Source organism: Schistocerca americana, chromosome 3 (genome assembly GCF_021461395.2).
Source record: "Schistocerca americana isolate TAMUIC-IGC-003095 chromosome 3, iqSchAmer2.1, whole genome shotgun sequence".
Taxonomy (NCBI): Eukaryota; Metazoa; Arthropoda; class Insecta; order Orthoptera; family Acrididae; genus Schistocerca; species Schistocerca americana.
The window spans coordinates 138,579,563-138,600,435 of NC_060121.1; the positions used below are offsets into that span (position 1 = coordinate 138,579,563).

The 20,873-nt window shown below is 46.5% G+C and overlaps 1 protein-coding gene across 1 annotated transcript in view; it reads left to right on the forward strand.

Annotated features, from left to right (window-relative positions):
• LOC124605789 (rRNA N6-adenosine-methyltransferase ZCCHC4) overlaps positions 1-20,873 on the forward strand; it is an 85,071-nt gene that overhangs the window by 37,956 nt on the left and 26,242 nt on the right. The window contains exon 6 of the mRNA XM_047137680.1: positions 14,867-14,977. Within this exon, the coding sequence (XP_046993636.1) occupies positions 14,867-14,977 (111 nt within the window). The remainder of the gene's footprint in view (positions 1-14,866; positions 14,978-20,873) is intronic.

Consider the following 20,873-nt stretch of genomic DNA (forward strand, 5'->3'; position numbering starts at 1 on the left):
AAAAACGAGCTGCAAGAAAAACACCTGCGATTGGAATGCAAAAAAAGTCCTTTTCCATCACGACAATGCACCAGCACACACTTCAGCAGTTGTGGTCGCAAAATTAATGGAAATAGGATTCCAACTCATTTCACCCCCCCCCCCCCCCCCCCTATTGTCCAGACTTGGCTCCCTCAGACTACTATTTGTTCCCCAATTTGAAGAAATGGCTGGCGGGACAAAGATTTTATTCAAACGAGGAGGTGATTGCAGTAACTAATAGCTATTTTGCAGACTTGGACAATTCCTATTATTTGGAAGGGATCAACAAATCAGAACAGCATTGGATGAAGTATATAAGTCTAAAAGGAGACTGTGTCGGAAAATAAAAAAAGGTTTACCCCAAACACGTAAGTAGTTTTTATTTTTGCACGGACTTTTCAAATGACCCTCATAGCTGTTTTATCTAAAAAGTACCTGACCATCATCCAGGAGAAATATGTTACATACCGGAAGGTATGGGGATCTCAGTTCCATTCAAGGTAGACCTCTGCCGTCACCAAGGCTTTGCAAATAGGGAGCTCAGAAAAATCTGGATTTCTTTCTTTTTTTTCCAAGACAATCTGTATCAAGTGGAATGAAGGATATCGAACGCTGTCATTATTCAGTGCTAGCCCCTCCCCTCCCCTCCCCTCCCCCTCCCCTCCCCTCCCCTCCCCTCCGCTCCCCTCCCCCCCTCCCCTCCCCTCCCCTCCCCTCCCCTCCCCTCCCCTCCCCTCCCCTCCCCTCCCCTCCCCTCCCCTCCCCTCCCCTCTTCTCCCCACCACAACTTCCAGAGTACCTGTCTTCCTATGCTGAACTGTATCACAGGGTTGTCAGAAAACCTCTGCATAGATCTCTTTCATTGCTATTTGCCCTTCCACTGTGTATTCTGAATAAACAGTTCCATAGATATTAAAGAAGAAACTCAGCATAAACCTGATTTTGATTCATCCTCTTATTGGATTTCAGTGTATCCATATTTTTCCTAACTCATCTTCAGTTATTGGCGTATAAAGAAATTGGGGATCATTTTTTATTTTCACGGCATGTACCATGAAATGTCAAGATTGGTTTTGCTTCTGTTCCTTCGACGGAACTTGTGCACGAATTCTGCAGACACTGAGCCAGAGTTTAAATATTCATGCAAAACAGTGTGTATAGAAACTTTTCTGCTCTGAACCTTTCCATAAACCCTCCTGTACTATCTTTCAGCATAAGATTTCACGAAGTTTAAATATTCATGCAAAACTGTGTGTATAGAAACTTTTCTGCTCTGAACCTTTCCATAAACCCTCCTGTACTATCTTTCAGCATAAGATTTCACGCCCTCTCAACAACAGCTGCACTAAGTAGCTTGTGTTCTCTCTGAACAGTGTTCACACTGTATTCATGTCCAGTAATTTAGAACAATTAAAGTGCTCTTCTATACGTGTTTCTTTCAAGACATTGTCTCCCGTTGTTTATTGAAAATTGTTTAGCTTGTAGGCTGATTCATATACTGAATAACCAAAACATAATTTGACCACCTGCTTTATAGCATTTTGGTACCTCTTGGGAACACAATAGAACAGTGATTCTGTGTGGCTTGGTTCTAGGAAGGTTTCTGGAGGTATGTGATACAAGATGTCCGCACGCTAGTCACAGGTCAAACAGTTCCCATGAATTACTGGTTGAGGATTTGTGGGGATGGAGCTGATGCCCGATAGCATCCAGATGTGTTCAGATCATGTGTGAGTTCAGATCATGTGAATTTAGTGGCCAAGAGATCAAAATGAATTCACTTCATGATCCTTAAACCACTGTAACTAACTTTTGGCCTTGTAATGTGGACAGTTATCCTGCTGGAATGTGCCATTGTCATCAAAGCTCAGGTGAATTTCCCCATAGCATACCCCCACCATCCTGCATTCATGGTGCCATATATGTTTCGAGCAGCTGTTCCCCTGGGTGATGGCATATTCAGACGTTAACATGAAGTTAGTGTAAGAAGAAATGGGATTCACACAACAAGACAACATTTTTCCATGATCCACACACTAGTCTCAATAGCCTCGTGCAGATGTCGGGTCAACATGGGAACACATAGGTGTCACCCGGTACGGAGCCCCATGTTCAACAAAGTGCCCTGAACAGTGTGCTCCGAAACACTTGTGCCTGGACCAGCATTCTACTGTGTCATCAGATCTGCTGCAGATTACCGGCTACAGAGTGAGCAAGTCTCCGACATCCGTATTTCAACACATGGTCATCTACTCGTGGTTTCACCGTCCTTCAACCACTTTCAGTAGATGCTCATGACAGTAGCTCACAGACAACCAACCAGCTTCGCCATTTTCTTATATGCTCATTTCCAGGTTCCAGACCATATCAATCTGAACTTTGCCACAGTCACTTATCTCAAAAGATTTCCACATTCCTTTATTGTCAGTAGAATGATACCCTATTTATCTCTGCTCCACTTACAAACTTTTCTTACAACATGACATGCCTGTAACACTGTCAGGTGGCATTCAGTCTTGCAGTATGCAAGTATGACATAGTGCGTACTGAGTGAACTCCCCAAGGCTCACAGTTCTTTCGTGAGTTTATGCATGGCACCCACACAGTCCACAGCTGTTGCAGCCTCTCCTTCCTTCCCGGGCTGCATTTCCTCCCCGTGCCCTTCACTCCCCATCCTCACTCCTTCTGCGCTGCGCCTCCTCCCCCTTCCTTGGTCTTCTTAAGTATGTTGATGTGGCTGTCCACCTTGTTTCCTATATTCCTTGTGGTTTCGTTTGCCTTGCTTTTTCTCTTTCATCCTCTTTGGCATTTTTGGTCCTCTTTGGGGTTTGACCTTCACTTCTAAATTTTCTGTCTGTAGTGTGAGCCATGTGGGGAAGAACTCCCTCCCTAGCATCTATGGCATGAATTCCTCTACTCCCTTCCTTCACCTCTTTCTTCTCTGCTATAGCCACCTCCTCCACCCCACTATGTCATCAACATGTGTAGCCAATCCATGTGGTGGGGCTGTTATGTACCCATCTGGCTCATCTCCCTGACAACACAGGGATCGCACTTCTGATACCTGAGCTGTTGCCTCCACCTGTAAGTCTAGGAGTGGTTATTTGTCATTCCAGATCATTGCAACTTTCAGCAATGGCCACGGTGAAAGACTGCCCTTGCTGTGGCTGGGTGGGACCCATGTGATGAGCCCCTGATCCGAGTGGGTGGTATCAGGGCAGATGCTTTTTGCGTGCAGTGTATCAAGCTCCAAAAATTCGGCCATAGCTCCTAAGGCCATCTCTTCGAGGTAACGGATTGAATGCTGCTTCTTATGACCCTTTGGCCTTCCCTCTCCTTGCTACATTCTGGGACAAGTGCAAGGCTCGCCAGCTTGACGTGAAACACTTTCCCCGCTACCTGGTCTGTACTAGGATGGATGGGGACACATTCATCTCCACAAAACCACTATTTTTTGTGGAAAATATCAAAGAAAAGTTTGGCAGTGTGGAGTGTCTCAGATACAGTTGGGTTCCCTGTTGATAAAAGCTTGTTATGCTACCCAATCTGTAGCTCTTTCTGATTGTAATCATCTTGGTGACATCCCCCCAGGGGGTCCACAACTCTTTTGTGGACACGTGTGTAGCGAGCACGGGACCCCGAGCTCATGTGGCCCTCCTTCCTTTCCGGGCTGCATACCTTCCCTTTCCGCAGCCTTCCCCGTCCCCCATCTTCGCCCCCCCCCCTCACCTCTGGCTCTTTCCTTCCCTTTCTCCCCCTCTGGGAGTATGGTTTGTGCCTACGTCCGGAGACAGACGCTCGAAGCTGTTCCAAATTCCTTGCTTTCTACACTTGCAAGTCTTCGTCCTTCCTCTGTCCTTCTCTTTTCCTTCCCTCTTCTCTTTGCCCTTTTCTCCGCTGCGGCGTTTGAGACTCCTCTTCTTTCCTTTCCCTTTCTCTTTCTTCCTCCTTGTGCGTGTCTGAAGGCCGACCCACGCACTTCCATGCGTAGCCGGTGACGGGGTAACGCGTAATTCCCCGCCCCGGGTAGACAGGTAGGACACGTACATACCCCCTGGTAACGGCCAGGCCCAGGGAGGGGTGATTACCCGAGCTGATACCTTCCGAAAGTGCCGATTGGTCCCTCCGTCCATTTGTTGGGAGGTGTGACCTGAGGTGTGAACAATCACCTAAGGCGGGAGTGCCCTCAGTGAGGCCCCCCACAAGGGAGGAGCGCGCCATTGGAGACGCCGGTAATCATGGGGGATTCTTCCGCAATGGTTTCCTCACCTTCCACTATGTCTGCTCACAAACGTAAGTTCACTGAGTCTCAGCCACAGACAGTTCTTCCATCGTTGCCACAGTTCCTTGTTGTTTCTCGGTCTGACGAAGGTCACGACTTCTCCACGGTCAACCCTTTCATTAATCAGAAAGGTGTCGACGCAATTGCAGGTTCTGTAAAGTCTTGTTTCAGATTACGGAATGGCACCCTGTTGTTAGAAACAAACAGTGCCCTCCAGGCACAAAAATTGCTGCGTACTTCTCTGCTTCACACCTTCCCTGTCCGGGTGGAACCGCACCGTACCTTAAATTCCTCGCGTGGAGTCGTTTATACACGCTCCCTCGATGGATTGTCTGACGAAGAAATTCAGCACTACCTGCCTGACCAGGGCGTAACGGCTGTTCATAGGGTTATGAAAAGGGTTGACATGAACATCATTCCAACCCGCACTGTCTTCTTGACATTTGACAAAGTTCAACTCCCATCGAAAATCAAAGCAGGCTATGAGATAATTTCCGTTCGCTCTTACGTCCCAAACCCTACGCGTTGCTATCGATGTCAGTGGTTCAATCACACCAGCCAGTCCTGTTCCAATCCGGCCAAATGTGTTACGTGTGGCAAGGATGCCCATGAGGGTGCTTGTCCACCTCCATCCCCTCGCTGCATCAACTGTATGGGTGACCACGCTGCTTCCTCTCGAGATTGCCCTGTTTTTAAGGACGAAAAGCTGATCCAGGAAATAAGAGTGAAGGAAAAGGTGTCGACCTTTGCTGCTCGAAAATTATTCGCCAGTCGACAGCCCACCGTGCCTCAGATGGGAAAATACAGCACTGTCCTTGCTTCTCCTCGTCCAACAAAGGAGGCGGCCACGCAGACTTGCGACCTCACCTTTAGTGCCACGGTCGTCAGATCGGCCAGCGCAAAGATCGCCCGTTCAACCTCACCACTTTTGCCTGCCCACTCTCTGGCTCACCCTTCGTCGGGTTCTGCTAAATCTCGAGCCCAAAAGTCAGACACCAAGTCTTCGAAAAAAGAGCATACTCGTGAAGAGTTTTTACGAACCGCAACTTCACAACCATCGGTTCCTCCTTTATCTAAACATCATACTTCCAAGAAGGCTACAAAGAAACCCAGTTCCTCTCCTTCTCCGCCAAGGCGTGTCCCATCTACAGCACCACCTGGCGGAAATCGCCCTCGGCCGTCTTCTGTGTCGCCGAGGCGCACTGCTGGTGGCAGGAGCTGCTCCTGACCAACCTATGGATCAGGATCTTCTGCCTTCGGCTGAATGCCATTCCTTGCTGTCGGTCGCAAGCTCTGAGCAGTCGTTGAGTTGACAGCACCCTTGGTCACATTCCTCCATTTTCTTTTCACCCTATGTCCATTATCCACTGGAATATCCGTGGCATTCGAGCCAATCGGGATGAATTGTCGATCCTCTTACGATCCTACTCGCCGGTCATCTTCTGTCTTCAGGAAACAAAGCTTCGTTCCCATGACCGCTTTGCTCTCTCTCATTTTCAGTCCGTCCGATATGACCTCCCCTCTGTTGAAGGCACTCCAGCCCATGGAGGACTCATGATTCTTCTCCATGATACTCTCCATTATCACCCAATCCCCTTAAACAGTTCCTTCCAAGCTGTCGCCGTCCGTCTTTCCCTTTCTGGATACACGTTATCTCTTTGTACTGTATACATTCCATTGTCCACACCAATGGCACGAGCTGATCTCCTTCATCTCCTTCATCTTCTTGGTCAGCTTCCATCCCCCTATTTGCTGGTTGGGGACTTCAATGCCCACCACCCGCTTTGGGGGATCTCCACATCCTTGTCCACGTGGCTCCCTATTGCTAGACGTCTTCCACCAAGCGGATCTGGTTTGCCTCAACACTGGGGTCCCCACATTTTTGTCTGCCTCCACGACAAATTTATCTCATTTGGACCTTGCGGTCGGTACTGTTCCGCTAGCTCGGCGCTTCGAATGGTTCGCCCTTGATGATACACACTTGAGTGACCACTTTCCATGTGTCCTTAGACTGCAGCCTCAACTGCCATATATGCGCCCGCGACGCTGGCAGTTTGCCCAAGCCAATTGGACACTTTTTTCATCTCTAGCGACATTCGATGACCGTCGCTTTCCCAGCGTCGACGATGAGGTCACACATATTACCGACGTTATTCTTACAGCTGTGGAACGTTCGATACCACGCACCTCCGAATTGCCCCGGCGCCCCCCAGTTCCTTGGTGGAACGAGGCATGCCGTGACGCAATACGTGAGCGGCGACGTGTGTTTCGCATTTTCCGCCACCATCCTACTTTGGCCAACTGTATCTGCTATAAGCAGCTCCGTGCGTGATGCCGTCGCGTCATCCGCGATAGCATGAAGGCAAGCTGGAAATTCTTTATTAGCTCATTTAACACCTTCACTCCCTCCTCGGAAGTTTGGAGTCGGCTTCGACGGTTCTCAGGCAAGCCAAGTTTCTCCCCGGTCTCTGGGCTCACTGTCGCGCATGATACCTTAGTGGACCCCGTCGCAATTTCTAACTCATTGGGTCAGCACTTTGCTGAGATTTCGAGCTCTTCAAATTACCCGCCAGCGTTTCTCCCGAAGAAATGTCCAACGGAAGTGCGACATCTTGCTTTCTCCTCTCAAAATCACGAAAGCTACAATACTGGTTTCTCCATGCGGGAACTCCAACATGCCCTCTCTTCTTCTCGCTCCTCCGCCCCAGGACCGGATGGTATCCATGTCCAAATGTTACTGCATTTATCAATCCATAGTCTGCGTTACCTCCTTCGCCTTTATAATTGAATTTGGACCGACAGTACTTTTCCCAGATGATGGCGGGAAGCTATCGTCGTTCCCGTTCCGAAACCTGGAAAGGACAAACATCTCCCCTCTAGCTATCGCCCCATTTCTCTCACGAGTAGTGTCTGTAAGGTTTTGGAGCGTATGGTGAATTACCGTTTAGCTTGGTGGCTGGAATCCCGCAGTCTTTTAACACCTGCCCAATGCGGATTCCGAAAGCATCATTCTGCAGTTGACCATCTTGTTGCTCTCTCCACTTATACATGAACAATTTTCTCCGGAAATGCCAAACGGTAGCAATATTTTTTGATCTGGAGAGAGCATACGACACCTGTTGGAGGACAAGCATCCTCCGCACACTGTTCTCTTGGGGCTTTCGAGGCCGGCTGCCCTTTTTTCTTCGCGAATATATGGCAGAGCGCACATTTAGGGTGCGGGTGAACACTACTCTCTCCCATACTTTCTCCCAAGAAAACGGGGTACCCCAGGGCTCCGTGCTGAGTGTTGTACTTTTTGCCATTGCCATAAATCCAATTATGGATTGTCTCCTTCCTGATGTCTCGGGCTCCCTTTTTGTGGACGATTTTGCGACCTACTACAGCTCTCAACGGACAAGCCTTCTTGAACGACGTCTTCAAGGATGTCTCGATCGCCTCCACTCTTGGAGCACCGAAACCGGCTTCCGTTTTTCTCCCAGTAAGACCATTTGTGTTAATTTTTGGCGACGAAAGGAGTTTCTTCCACCCTCCTTACATCTAGGACCTGTCAACCTTCCGTTTTCAGACGTCGCTAAATTCTTGGGTCTTATGTTTGACAGAAAACTGTGCTGGTCCTCCCACGTTTCCTATCTTTCAGCTCGCTGTCTGCGATCCTTCAACACCCTCCGTGTCCTGAATGGTACCTCGTGGGGAGCGGACCGAGTGGTCCTTCTCCGCCTCTATCACGCCTTAGTGCGCTCGAAATTGGACTATGGAAGCATAGCCTACTCCTCTGCTCGGCCGTCTATCCTTCGGCGTCTCGACTCTATCCACCACCGTGGATTACGTTTAGTGTCTGGAGCTTTTTACACCAGCCCTGTGGAAAGCCTTTATGCTGAGACTGCTGAACCTCCGCTGTCCAGTCGGCGAGCAGTCCTTCTGAGTCGTTATGCTAGCCATCTGTCTTCCATGCCTGCTAATCCAGCCCATGACATTTTTTTCGACGCCTCCTTTGATGTAGGGTATGCAGGCCGCCCCTCCTCCCTACTACCACCGGGAGTCCGCTTCCGTCAACTGCTCCATTCTCTTTCCTTCCGCTTTCCTAAAACCTTCTTGACAACTTGGGGTACAGCACCGCCTTGGCTCCATCCCCGGATCTGCCTGCTCAGAGACCTTTGTCGATTTCCCAAGGATGGTACCCCTTCACTTGTTTATCGTCGGGTATTTGCTGCTCTATGTGCACAAATGACGGACGCCACATTTATTTACACCGATGGCTCGAAAACATCGTTAGGTGTAGGGAGTGCCTATATTGTTGGCGACACCCCAAATCACTTTCGGCTTCCCAACCAGTGTTCGGTTTATACTGCGGAGCTTTACGCTGTTCTCCAGGCTGTCCACTACATCCGCCGCCATCAGCGGATACAGTACGTTATCTGCTCAGATTCTCTCAGCTCTCTCCTCAGTCTCCAAGCTCTTTACCCTGTGCACCCTCTGGTCCACCGGATTCAGGACTGTCTGCACTTGCTCCACCTGGGGGGCGTCTCGGTGGCGTTCCTCTGGCTCCCGGGACACGCTGGTATCTGTGGGAATGAGGCGGCCGATATAGCGGCCAAGGCTGCAGTCTCTCTTCCTCGGCCAGCTATTCAGTCGATTCCCTTCACCGATCTACGGAGCGTTTTATGTCGCAGAGTTGTTCATTTATGGCACGCGCATTGGTCGACACTTCCCCATAATAAATTGTGGGACGTCAAAGCTCTTCCTTGTGCTTGGACCTCTTCCTCCCGAATGCGTCGTCGGGAGGAGATCATTTTAACTAGACTTTGGATAGGGCACTGTCTTTTTAGCCATCGACATCTTTTAAGCGGCGATCCTCCCCCACTCTGTCCCCACTGCTCTCAGCTGTGGACAGTAAGACACCTTTTAATTGAGTGCCCCTATTTTAATCCGTTACGCTCCCGTCTACAGCTATCGCCTGATATATCGTCGATTTTAGCAGATGACACGCGCTCAGCCGATCGCGTTCTCGAATTTATTAGTGCCAGTGAAATGACGTCAGTCATTTGAAGCTTTTTTTTGGGGACAACCAACCCCTTTCTGTAGTGGATTTTTAAGCCTTCCTTCTGCTTTTAGTTTCTCAAATTTTATGACTTTCGTTCCCATTGCTGCTGGTTTCCATTTCCGGTTTTTTATTGTTTCCTAAGTCACGGACCGGGCGCTAATGACCATAGCAGTTTTGCGCCCTAAAAACAAAAAAAAAAAAAAAAAAAAAAAAAAAAAAAAATCTTGGTGACACCTGGTGTCTGTTACACCTCATCAGTCTCTGAATGTGGTCCAAGGGATCATTTTTCATTGGGACCTCATTTTTCAAACTGATTAGGAACTTTGGGCTGATCTGGAACAATGGGGTGTTCATGTTGTTCAACATGTGCAGGAAGGTTGTAAGGACAACCATACCAATACTGGTGCCTTTATTCTGGCTTTCAAGGGAGATACCCTCCCAGAGGAAATCAAGGTTATGTGGTACCAGTGTGATGTGAAGCCACATGTGCTGCCACCCATGAGGTGCTTTTGGTGCTTACATTTTGGACATTTCTTTACTATGTATGGTGGCCCCTCTATGTGGTGACTGTGGACACTCGCACCATGAGGGGAGCCCCTGTGTTACACCACCTGTGTTTGTAACTTGTCATGACCATCACGCTCCATGCTCACCAGATTGGCTGGCTTACAAGAAAGAAAAGAAGATACAAGAGTATAAGTCCCTGGATTGTCTATTTACTCTAAGACTTGTCAAAAATATGACTAACTCCACCCTGTGTCAATGACTTCTACTTTTACCTCTGTTATGTCCTTTCCCCTCCTCCCTCTTCCTCATCCCACCCTCCTCCCTCTTCCTCATCCCACCCTCCTCCCTCATCCTCATCCCAATCCTGTCCCCCTCTCCTCTCCCCCTCCCCTGCTGTTCCCACACCCTCCCCTCCAGGTGTCAAAGAAGTGCCTCTCTTCTGTGGCACCTGTTGGTGATGGGGCTCTCTTCCGGGACCCCTGCCTCTGGCGTCTATCAGGCTGGAGGCCTTTTACCACAACTCAGCCACAGGACTCAAAGTGGCCACGGGACTCACAGTCTGTTTGCCCCAAGGTTGCCTACTCTCTTTTGGTTCTGGATCTCACAGAAGCCTGCTCTCCTCCTGTATCCTGCCCTCCTCTGCCTGTGAAAGGGAAGAAGAAGAAGAAGAAGAAGAAGAAATACGAGTACCAGTTCAGGGCTACTCCAGTGCCTCCAGAGGTGTCATCTCTCCCTTGCAACTTGAGTCTGACATTTATAAATGTCATCCCGTCATCGTTGGTGACGGTTCGTGACCCGTGATGTGTGATTGGCTCCAGCCCCTTTGCTTCCCACTTAAATACCTGCTCTGTGATTATTCAGTGGAACTGTAATGGATACTACTATCACCCCCCAGAGTTGCAATGCCTTATTGCCTTTTACTTGGCAGCTTGTGTCATCCTTCAGGAATCTCATTTTACTGATGCTCACTCACTGACCCTTTGTGGGTTCCATGCTTTGTCGGAACCAGGTCGGCCCTTTGAGGGCCTTCGGTGGTGTCTGCATGTTGGTCTGTATGCGTATTGTTGTTTATGGATTCCACTTCCTACCACATTGGAAGTCGTTGCTGTTTGGGTCCACTTGGACTCTGCCATCACAGTTTGCAGTCTGTCTCCTTCCTGACACACCATGTACATATGCTGCCATAACTGTCCTCCTTCAGCAATGTCCACCTCCCTTCCTCTTCCTTGGGGATTTTATTGTCCATCACCCTTTGTGGGGCAGTGCTTCTTCATCTAGTCGGTGGTTCTTCATTGACCAATTGCTTGTGCACCACGACTTGTGCCTTCTTAATGATGGTTCGCCAACTCATTTTAGTGCTGCACATGGCACTTCCTCTTCCATTGATCTTTCGCTCTCTTCCCCTCCCCTTCTGCTTCTCTTACACTGGTTGCCACTTGATGACCTCTGTGATAGTGTCCACTTCCCGTCAGTTCTCTTGTTCCGTTTCCACCTCCTGATGACTAGGTTTCCTTGCTGGGCTTTCCGTCTTGCTTGATTGTCCTCTGTTACCTCTCATGTCGTGTTTCCACCTTACTTATCAGGTCTTATTGACAAAGTCATCCATGATCATCCAATAAGATAATCTGCACTGCCGGCATTGCCGTTCCCTGCTTGACAGGCCCCGTCGGCCAGTTGTGTGTTGGAGTATGGCGATTGCCACTGCTATCTGTGATCGTCTTGCAACATCCTAAGTGCCACCTGTCCTCCACTGGTCTTATTACTTTTAAACATCTTCATGCCAAAGCTCATTACTTAATCAAAAAGATCAAACAGGTGTGTTGGGAATACTTTGTCTCTTCTGTAGGTTCTTCTGTCTCTTTGTCACGGGTGTGGGATACACTCCGCGCCCTCCAAGGTTGTCAGTGGCTTCTTGCATTCTGGGCCTTGCCCTTCCAAATGGCCTTTGTACAGATCCATCAGTTCTTGCAGATCACCTCGCGACCCATTTTGCGACGGCATTGGCGGCAACCTCGTGTCCAGCTTCCTCCCTCCAATGGAAACAGTAGGCTGAAGCTTCCTGCTCATGTTCACCCCTTGTCATTCAGAATCCTGCAATGAACCTTTTGCCAAATGGGAGCTGCTTCTGGTCCTCACTACTTCTCACGATTCATCTCCTGCTCGTGACTCCATCCTTAACCAACTACTTAAACTCCTCAATCCTCCACAGTGACAATATCACCTCCCAGTGTTTAACAATATTTGACTCCAAGTAATTTTCCCTTCTCAGTAAAGAGTCAGTATTGTGGTTCCCAACCTTAAGCGTGGAAGGAATCTGTTGTTCCTTGATAGTTACTGGCCCATCTGCCTGACCAACATCCCCTGCAAGTTACTAGAATGGATGATGACTCGTCGGCTCAATTTGGTCTTTGACTCTCGGGGTCTTTTTTCTCCTTACCAGTGTGGTAGGAGGGATGATCTCCAATCGATCATCTGCTTCAATTGGAACCTGCAGTTTGGCAGACCTTTTCTCAGCGTGGAGAATTTGTGTCACTGTACTACGGTTCATCCTGATCTGGAGCTCCACCTTGATGCACACAACCTGACTGTGGCCCCCAGTTACATTTCTTGGGTCTTCTTTTTGAATTTGGTTTCCCCGTATCCATCATCTGAAGGTTGACTGTCTTTTCAAACACAGTGTCTTTGCTTCCATGCTCACACCTCTTTGGGTGAAGATCATTTGACTCTTCTCCGCCTATACCTGTCGTCTCTGGACTGTGGTTGTCAAGTTTATGGATCAGCTTTTGCTTCCATGCTGCTCCTCTTGGACCCAGCTCACCATCATGGTGTGTGTTTAGCCACTGGTGCCTTTTGCACTAGCCCTGTTGGCAGTCTCAGAACCTTGTTTCCTGTGCCATCACTATCCGCTGTTCCCCTCCTTACCTGTCTTATTCCATTCCTTTTGTGGCTTCAGGCCATCGCCTGCCTGCTGCCAGCTCTCAGTTGGGTTTACCTGTTGGGATCCACCTTACTTCTCTCCACCATGACTTCCATCTCCCCTCCTTATCCTCTTCCCCATGTTCTCTCCTGACCAACCCTCCTTGGTTAGTTCCTCGACCACAGATTCGGATGGATCTCTTCCGGGTAGCAAAAGTGTCCATTGTTCCAATGGTGTTCTGTTGTTCGTTCTGAATGCTCTTATGGGAGTTTCAGGATGCCATAATTTTTTACACTGATAGCTCTAAATCCAAGTTGGATACCTCTTCACGTCTTCTGTTGGCACAGAACACCATCTCTTGCCTGCCACGTGTGTGGTGTTTTCTGAGGAACTGATGGCCATCCGTTGGGCCCTCCATTTTATTAAAGGTCCTCTCTTACCTGAGTTTTGTTATGTACGGGCAGGCTATCACTCAGTATTTTTTTTCCTACTATGCCTTGGAATCTGACATCCAAGACCTTCTCACTGGTCTAGCTGATGCAGCTTGTTTGGTTGATTTCCTTTGGGTTCCTAGCCGTGTAGGCATACCGGCTAATGATCTTGGTGATCATCTGGTTGGGGGAGGGGGAGGGGGGAGGGAGGGTGAGTAGCTACCCTTCGTTCTCCTTGACCACTCCGGGGGTGGGTTTGTGACTTTACATCAGATCCCTTTTTGCTCAATCATGGGCTGACTCTGGAGAGGCTACCCCTCTGTCTAATAAACTTCTTGCTGTCAACAGGACTCCCAGCATGTGGTGTTCTTCCCTCTGCTGCTTCTGGAGGGAATCTACCATGCTCTGCCATCTTCATATTGGCCATACTATGTTGATCTATGCTTTTTTACTCCACAGTTGGCCCCACCCGTCCCCTCCTTTGTAGTTGCGGGGTTCCGCTCACTGTGAACCAAATTTTGCTGGATTGCTCCCGCCTTTTGGCCCTTTGCACTAAATGTGCCCTCCCCCCTTCCTTGTCACAGGTATTAGGGAATGGCCCTGACATGGTTATGTCTGTCCTTGTTTTCTTTGTGAAAGTGGGTTGTACTGTCAGGTATGCGTTCCTTGGTTAGTGTAGGTGTTGGTTATGAAGGCCTTGACATCGCCTCCACACTGACCAGGTTCTCCCCACCTTTCTCCTAACTTTTTGTCTGATCTGTTGTGATATTTTGTTTCCTTTTTTCTTGTGTCTTCTTCCCGTGGTGTTGTCCCCTTTGTATCATGATAATGGTATCATGTGGATGTCGGAACAGGTCAGTGACAGTGTTGGTGTCCCACCTTGCGTGGTGTTTCTGGGGCACACTTGCTGTCCTCATTCCCACCCACCCTCTCTTGTTCTGTCCTCTTCCTGCTGTGCTGACATCCCTTTTCCTTCTTTGTTTGTGCATTACCCCTTCCTTTCACTGGACTGTGCTGTTTGTGTTGTTCCTCCCTTGATTTCTGACATCCTCGATCATGGGGCCAATGACCTCATTGTTTGGTCCCCTCCCCCAAATCAACTAATCATCCAATACAAAGTGCATCGCCTAAATCTTTCACCGCAAACATTGCAGAAATGGAAAGTGCTATTGATGTGCGGATTTCACAGAATGAATTGATAGTCAGCGACTTGTATTGTTAGCCAACCAACAGATTGTAATGATACTTAGAAAGTGTATTTTTTGTGCAAACAAACACTTTTTTTTAAAAAATGGAACAAACCAAAAATAGGGTAAATTAGAAAGTAAGAGGTGTTTTTTCCATGATAGTGCTGGTTGTTTACAATTTCATATTTTGAAAAGTTGCCACACCAACACTTTTACAGTCGGACCCACATTACTATTATCAGAGTGAAACAAATGAAGAAGAAAAGCACTTCTGACAGTGCATCTGTGCTGTAACTCATAATTCATATACAAGTATTCCTCAAGCATTTTCTGTTTATTTGCGTGTTGTAATTTGGTGCTGAATGCTTTTGTATTAATAAATTTCTGCCAAGAGATATTAAAATGAGCATTTCCCAAAATTTCTGTGTGATGTCTTTGAGACATTCGTCTTATGTAGACTTAAATTTTGTTTTTCAGTTGTCTGGGTATGTCCATATTTCATGGAACCATACATACTTGATGCCTGTCCAAAGTTGCGCATGTTGGACTACAAAGTTTATTATGAGAACCATCCTCTGTTCTCTCAAGGTAACCTTAGGTACATAATTAGTTGCATATATTATATGTACTACTGGCTGTTAAAACAACACCACCAGAAAGAATTCCAAATAACAATATTTTACTTATTATGCTTATAAAGTATAGTAGGAAGGATTCATGACTGAATGTGTAGGTTATATATGATTTTACAGTCTTTAACATTTAGAACACAGAGCTGCTTCTCTGACAGCAACAATGGCTATAGGACATCAGGACATTGGGTCAGAGTGAGCTTGTATGACATGTACAAGTACATCGTTCCATGCTGCTTCATCTCTGAGCTAGAGTTCATCAACCATAGTGTCTGTCAGATGGTGGTGAACCATGACCAAATATTTTCATTGGGTGAGAGATGTACACGCTGGCCAAGGCAACGGTCAAACACCTTCTGTATCGAGCTAGGTCAGGACAGCACAAATAACATACAGTCTTGCATTGTGCTATTGAAAGAGAACGTCACAGGGATCTCAAAAAATGAGGCTTATACATTTCAGAAATCTAACAGCTGCTGTTCAAATTACTGTCTATTTGTGTCAAAGGTGATAGTTTCGTGTACCCAGTTGTACCAAATACTATCAAAGTGTTGGGTCCATATGATGATGGCTAATGCAATCTGACCACCTTTTTCTCGGAGCCTCCACAATGGAGCATCCAGTTTAATGCTGTATGCATAATGAAGACTTCCCTGAAAAAATGCCGTGGTGTCATTCTTGTGTCCACTGTAGTCATTGGCTGCACCACTGTCAGCATGCCTCTCTGCTACTGCTCAAGGGAAACAGTGACAGTGGTCACCATGCTGAAAGTTCATGCTGCTTCACATGTCATTGCGCCATTAAACACAGAGTGATAAAAGTCAGTTGCTATAGGCCATGATACTGCTACTGTCGAATTCCGACACGTGTCAATAGACACTTCTCCTTCTTACACAAGACATGATATGATCTTCTTGGAAGCAGCCAACATTCAGATATGATTTCTGGCTGAGAATCTCACACTTTTTGAATACAGAATGTTTGAGAGGCCCTCAAATGAAAACTGAAAACCCACCACAGTGGGACCATGGTACAGTTCCATTCAAAAGCAGTAACAATACATGTTATGTTTTTTAGTCAGATGAACCATTCCTGTTTCATAGAATGTGGTTGTGCCACTCACAAATCCACAAAGCACCCACTCTAGCACTTCCTCATCCATCTGAAACCAACGTCCACGCTCATCTGTCTTAAGGTTTGCCAAATATGTGAAACTTACATCCGGCTGTACGGAGGATGTTCCAGTGTCCCAAACAAATCACTTTGTCACATTTGCAGTGAGGGGTTGGGTGTAGTTGTGTAAGTAGATGATTCCATCCGACAGCCCAAGGGCTAACAGCAAAGCCAACAGTGGAAGTGTCCCACATCTTCCCAGCCAAAGAAATCCACAGCTGTTCACACAAATTCCAGTAAGGCCATGTTGACTTCCTTCTTTGACTCCAGAGGGTCTCTGCTCATGGAGTTCCTCGAACATGGAACCACAATCAGCGTGCAGCACTATGAAGATGCCTTGAAGAAACTGCGATGTGGCATGAAGTAAAAACACCCAGGAATGTTGTCAAATGGAACTGTCTTGTTGCTTGATAGTGGCCACCCTCACACTGCTAATTGGCTACTCTTGAGCTGTTTGGTTGGGAAATGCTGCAACAGCCCCCATACAGCTGGGATCTTTCACTGTGTAATATTCACGTCTTAAGCGACCTCGAGAAAGATGTGTGAATGTCGGTTTCAGTCAGACAAGGAAGTGCAAGAGTGGGTGTGATTGTGGATCCATCAGCAGCTAACCACATTCTGTGAAACAGAAGTTCATCATCTTGTCTCCCAGAGGGATAAATGTCTTAACCTGTGTGGTGATTAATTTAAAATGAAATCATTTTATGTCCCATTGTGGCAAGCATTTGCTTATCATTTGCTTGTTCCTTATAGATAGTGTTACTACCACCCACTTTGTGCAGTTGTGCTAAAATGCTACTCATTTGTGTGTCCAAGCATGCTAATTTGACATTTGCTCCGTTCTTCCTTCATGATGTTGCAATTTTAATTGATAACATTGCATTATATGTGGTAACTGTTCTTTTTATAAGTCTGAAGCAGTTGAGCAGTTGTGAATATTGTACGTGTCATACCTTTCTTTACGAAGTACTTAATCAATGCTCGAATCTCGATCTCCCCCCCCCCCCCCCCCCCCCCCCCATCTTTGCAAATCACTGCATGGGAACAACAGAGCCACGTCACTGCCACAACTCTCTTTCAAGAGCACTGACGTCGCATGTGTTTACAGGCAACAGTCCAATGAATATCATGTGAACAACTCGTTGCACTAGCGTTGATCTTTTGTGGTGATTTTGAGAACTTTTCAAACCACCCTCAGACATTGGAGCAAATGGAAGTGAACACAAGCAATTGAGTATTCACAGACAATTCGATAGTGATCCGTACCATTTGCTTCTATCTGTGAACAAGCAATTACATCAGAGGGAATGGAAGACAACACAAGATATGAACAGTTGAACTCTGTATTATTGTTTTTTTGGTGCTAATAGGCAGCATTAAGGGTATAACACTGTATAGTTGGAGCCAGAGTTCAGAACTTTGATAGTCAGACAGGATTACTTTGTATGGCAAGTGTACTGTTTTTGATAAAGTCATCAAAATGTCGTTGGAAAAGAAAAATTAGTTGTCTCAATTTGTACCTAAACACAAAATACTTGGAGGTAACACCCTTAACACTGAATTGCAGCTCCAGCTTTCCTTAGCAATATTTCAAAGCTTTGCGCATATTTCAGTTTATGCTTTGTGCTAGCTTCTCATTAAATTTGAACAGGAAATTTAAAAGCAGTTCACTAATTACTGATGACCAACATAACCTGAAAAAAGGGTAGCGTTAACACACTCGTTATTGGCAGCTGTTGATATTTATGGTACTGTAGAGATTGTTTTCTGTTTTAGTATCTGCTAAATCACAGATAGTGTCTTATGTATGCGGTGTAATATGCAATGCACATCAAGAATAAAATATGATTAATCAAATGGAAACATACATAGATGTTTCACAAAGGCTACTTCATAAAATCTGCTTCATAGTTTATTAGAGGGTAGATAGTATTACCCCGAGTAAATTATTTTTGCTTTTCTTCAGATTTCTCTGAACATGGACAGTGACACATTGGTAATGTAATTATAGCTCCCACGAATGTAAGTGATGAGAGTAATCAGGACTTTTTGTATATTTTTAATTTTAATCAGCCTAATAGACACATTTTTGCACTTGTTTACTTTCAAGGAAATTTGTGGTCCTTGTTCTTTTTAACAAAAAGGAATACAGAGTTTGTGTTAATTCAGTCCATTTCCCAGTGTTGTAAGCATCTAATGAATTTATTGACTTTCTCACCCCCCCCCCCCCCCCACCTCCCCAGTATGACCACTGAGTGCTTCTGCAGTATTCTATGAATCCTACTAATTTTCCTTCAAAATTTGTACTCTGGATCTCTTGGATCCCAGAAGCACGTATATGTATATTTTTCTATCAGCAACAATGAACTCTCTTCGAACCACTCCATCGCTCTTGCAAGTCATATCAGCAACAGGAAGTAGACAGGTTAGCAGATGAAATAATCCTGTACTACTGGCACCGAAGCAGAGTGAATGCATGCTTCCTTCGAAAGTTCCCTAAAACGACGAAACCACCAGAACATAAGTAAACACTAGTGAATGAAAGCAAACACGACCAGATGCAGTTCACTTGCACATTAGAGAGAATTCTTGTTTGATGATGCTTGTTTGCTTGTATCTGCTCTGGTGTAAAACAGATTTTAGGGTAGAAGTCCACAGTGAGACCAACACGTGCTCCCATTGCATGCCACGTGTTGGTCTCACAGCGGACTTCTAGACTGAGCCACACACAATTGATTTCTTCAAAGTGTACGGACCTGAAGATGGCATTGACGCAACATCGAAACTACTAGCGAAGTAAATATAAAATGTTAAGTACAGTTGGAGGAATTTCATTTTTAATAAAAATTATACCAGCTGTGTCCCAACTTCATCCTGTTTAAATACGGATGTATGAAGATGCTAAATAATAATTGTGAAGCCCATCAGTTGTGTACGTAGCAGCAATGCCGCGAGTCCTCAGTTATAATTGCAAACTCGTGTACTCACCCTACTTCCTGTGCCATTATAGTCCACTCGTGTGCAACAACAGACTCAAGTAGTGAGTGTTCAGTTAAAATGGTAGAAGTGGAGACTGTCGAGACAAGTGTCCAAGCAAACAGAGCCTGCTTTTTCAGAGATGTAATAGAAGCCTCCAGTGGGCCAAGTATAGATGCCTTGTTTGTGATCTCTAATATGAAGTCCTCAGAAGGACAGATGAAAATTAGATGGGGCCAAGATGGGACTGTTTGGAGGATGACTGATGACAGTGAATCCAAGACATTGGACTGTTGCAGATGTTGCAGCACTCATGTGTGATTTGGCATTGTCATGCTGAAGGAGATGGTGCTCTATGTGTGGACAAACTCTTCAAATTTGAAACAGAATTATAGCACATTATTTTCCGTGTACCAACATAGATCTGTTACACATGACTGTTGTAATGCCGACCGGAACGGTCGCGGGGTAGTAGTGACGGAAATGCGGCGGGACCCGTGGAGTGGCCTGTGAACAACAACACAACAGGAGAGGATGTACACGGCCAACGGAGGACGTTACGACACAACAAGAACAGACAACAGAGTAATGAACCAAACAAGACAACCACGTCCACTGGAATAGAAACACGAAAGTCAATACGCTGTCTGAGGCAATATGTCCTGAGATGCACGTGATGTTAGACTGCTGGCTGAGCGCGAGGCAGGTGCTTAAGTATGCTATCGGGGCACCGCTATTGGCCGCTGGGACCATGTGTTCCACGGTGGTGCCCTCACACTAAAAGCAGACCATGAGGCGTGCGCCGCCACAGCTTACGGCGCGATGGTGCGGAGACCTCTATGGGTCTTCGACGTCCATGGCATCTGGCGCGGATTCAAATTCCGCGGCGCACGGTACCAGGATGACCATGTTACACGCTACAATTCGGAGCTTTGTAGTGGCAGAGGGCTGCAAATACATAGACATGAAGAATAAAGGTGTAGAATATTAGCAACACTTGTTTTATTTAAAATGCTTTAAGAGTTTTCACATAAAAAATTCAGAGGCATTACTTTTCAGTACACCCTTGTATCAACTTGTTTTTAAACATGTTTTAAGCATGCATCAACCACAATGAGAACCATGTTGGGTGTGCTTCACAGTAAGAAACATCCCATGTGAGGGCAATTTAAGCAAAGACTTTACCGATAGTGGCCTTGCTTTAAGTGTGATGTTAAACTATAGGAAAGTGAAGTATAAGTTATTGTATGTAGCAGTGTACACAATCAGTGACAAAAATCTTCCTTTTGAGGAAAAAGTGTTAGAGGAGTGTTAATTTAAACATATATATATTTAACAGCTTACTTTGTTTGTATCTAACCATAAAATAAATTTAATGGTGGAAAATCCAGAATGGAATGTAACAGTATGGTGAAAAGGTAGTTGTTACTTACCATACGTCGGAGATGCTGAGCCACAGAGAGGGCACAACAAAAAGGCTGTCGGAAAGTTAGCATTTGGCCAGTGAGGTCTTTGTCGAAAATAGACAACCCCCCCCCCCCCCCCCCCCCCCCCCCCGCACACACACATATACACATACACGCGCACAACACACACACACACACACACACACACACACACACACACACACACGACCACAGTCTGTGGCAGCTGGAGCCAGGCTGTGAGCAGCAACACATTATGGGAGAGGCAAATGGGTGGGG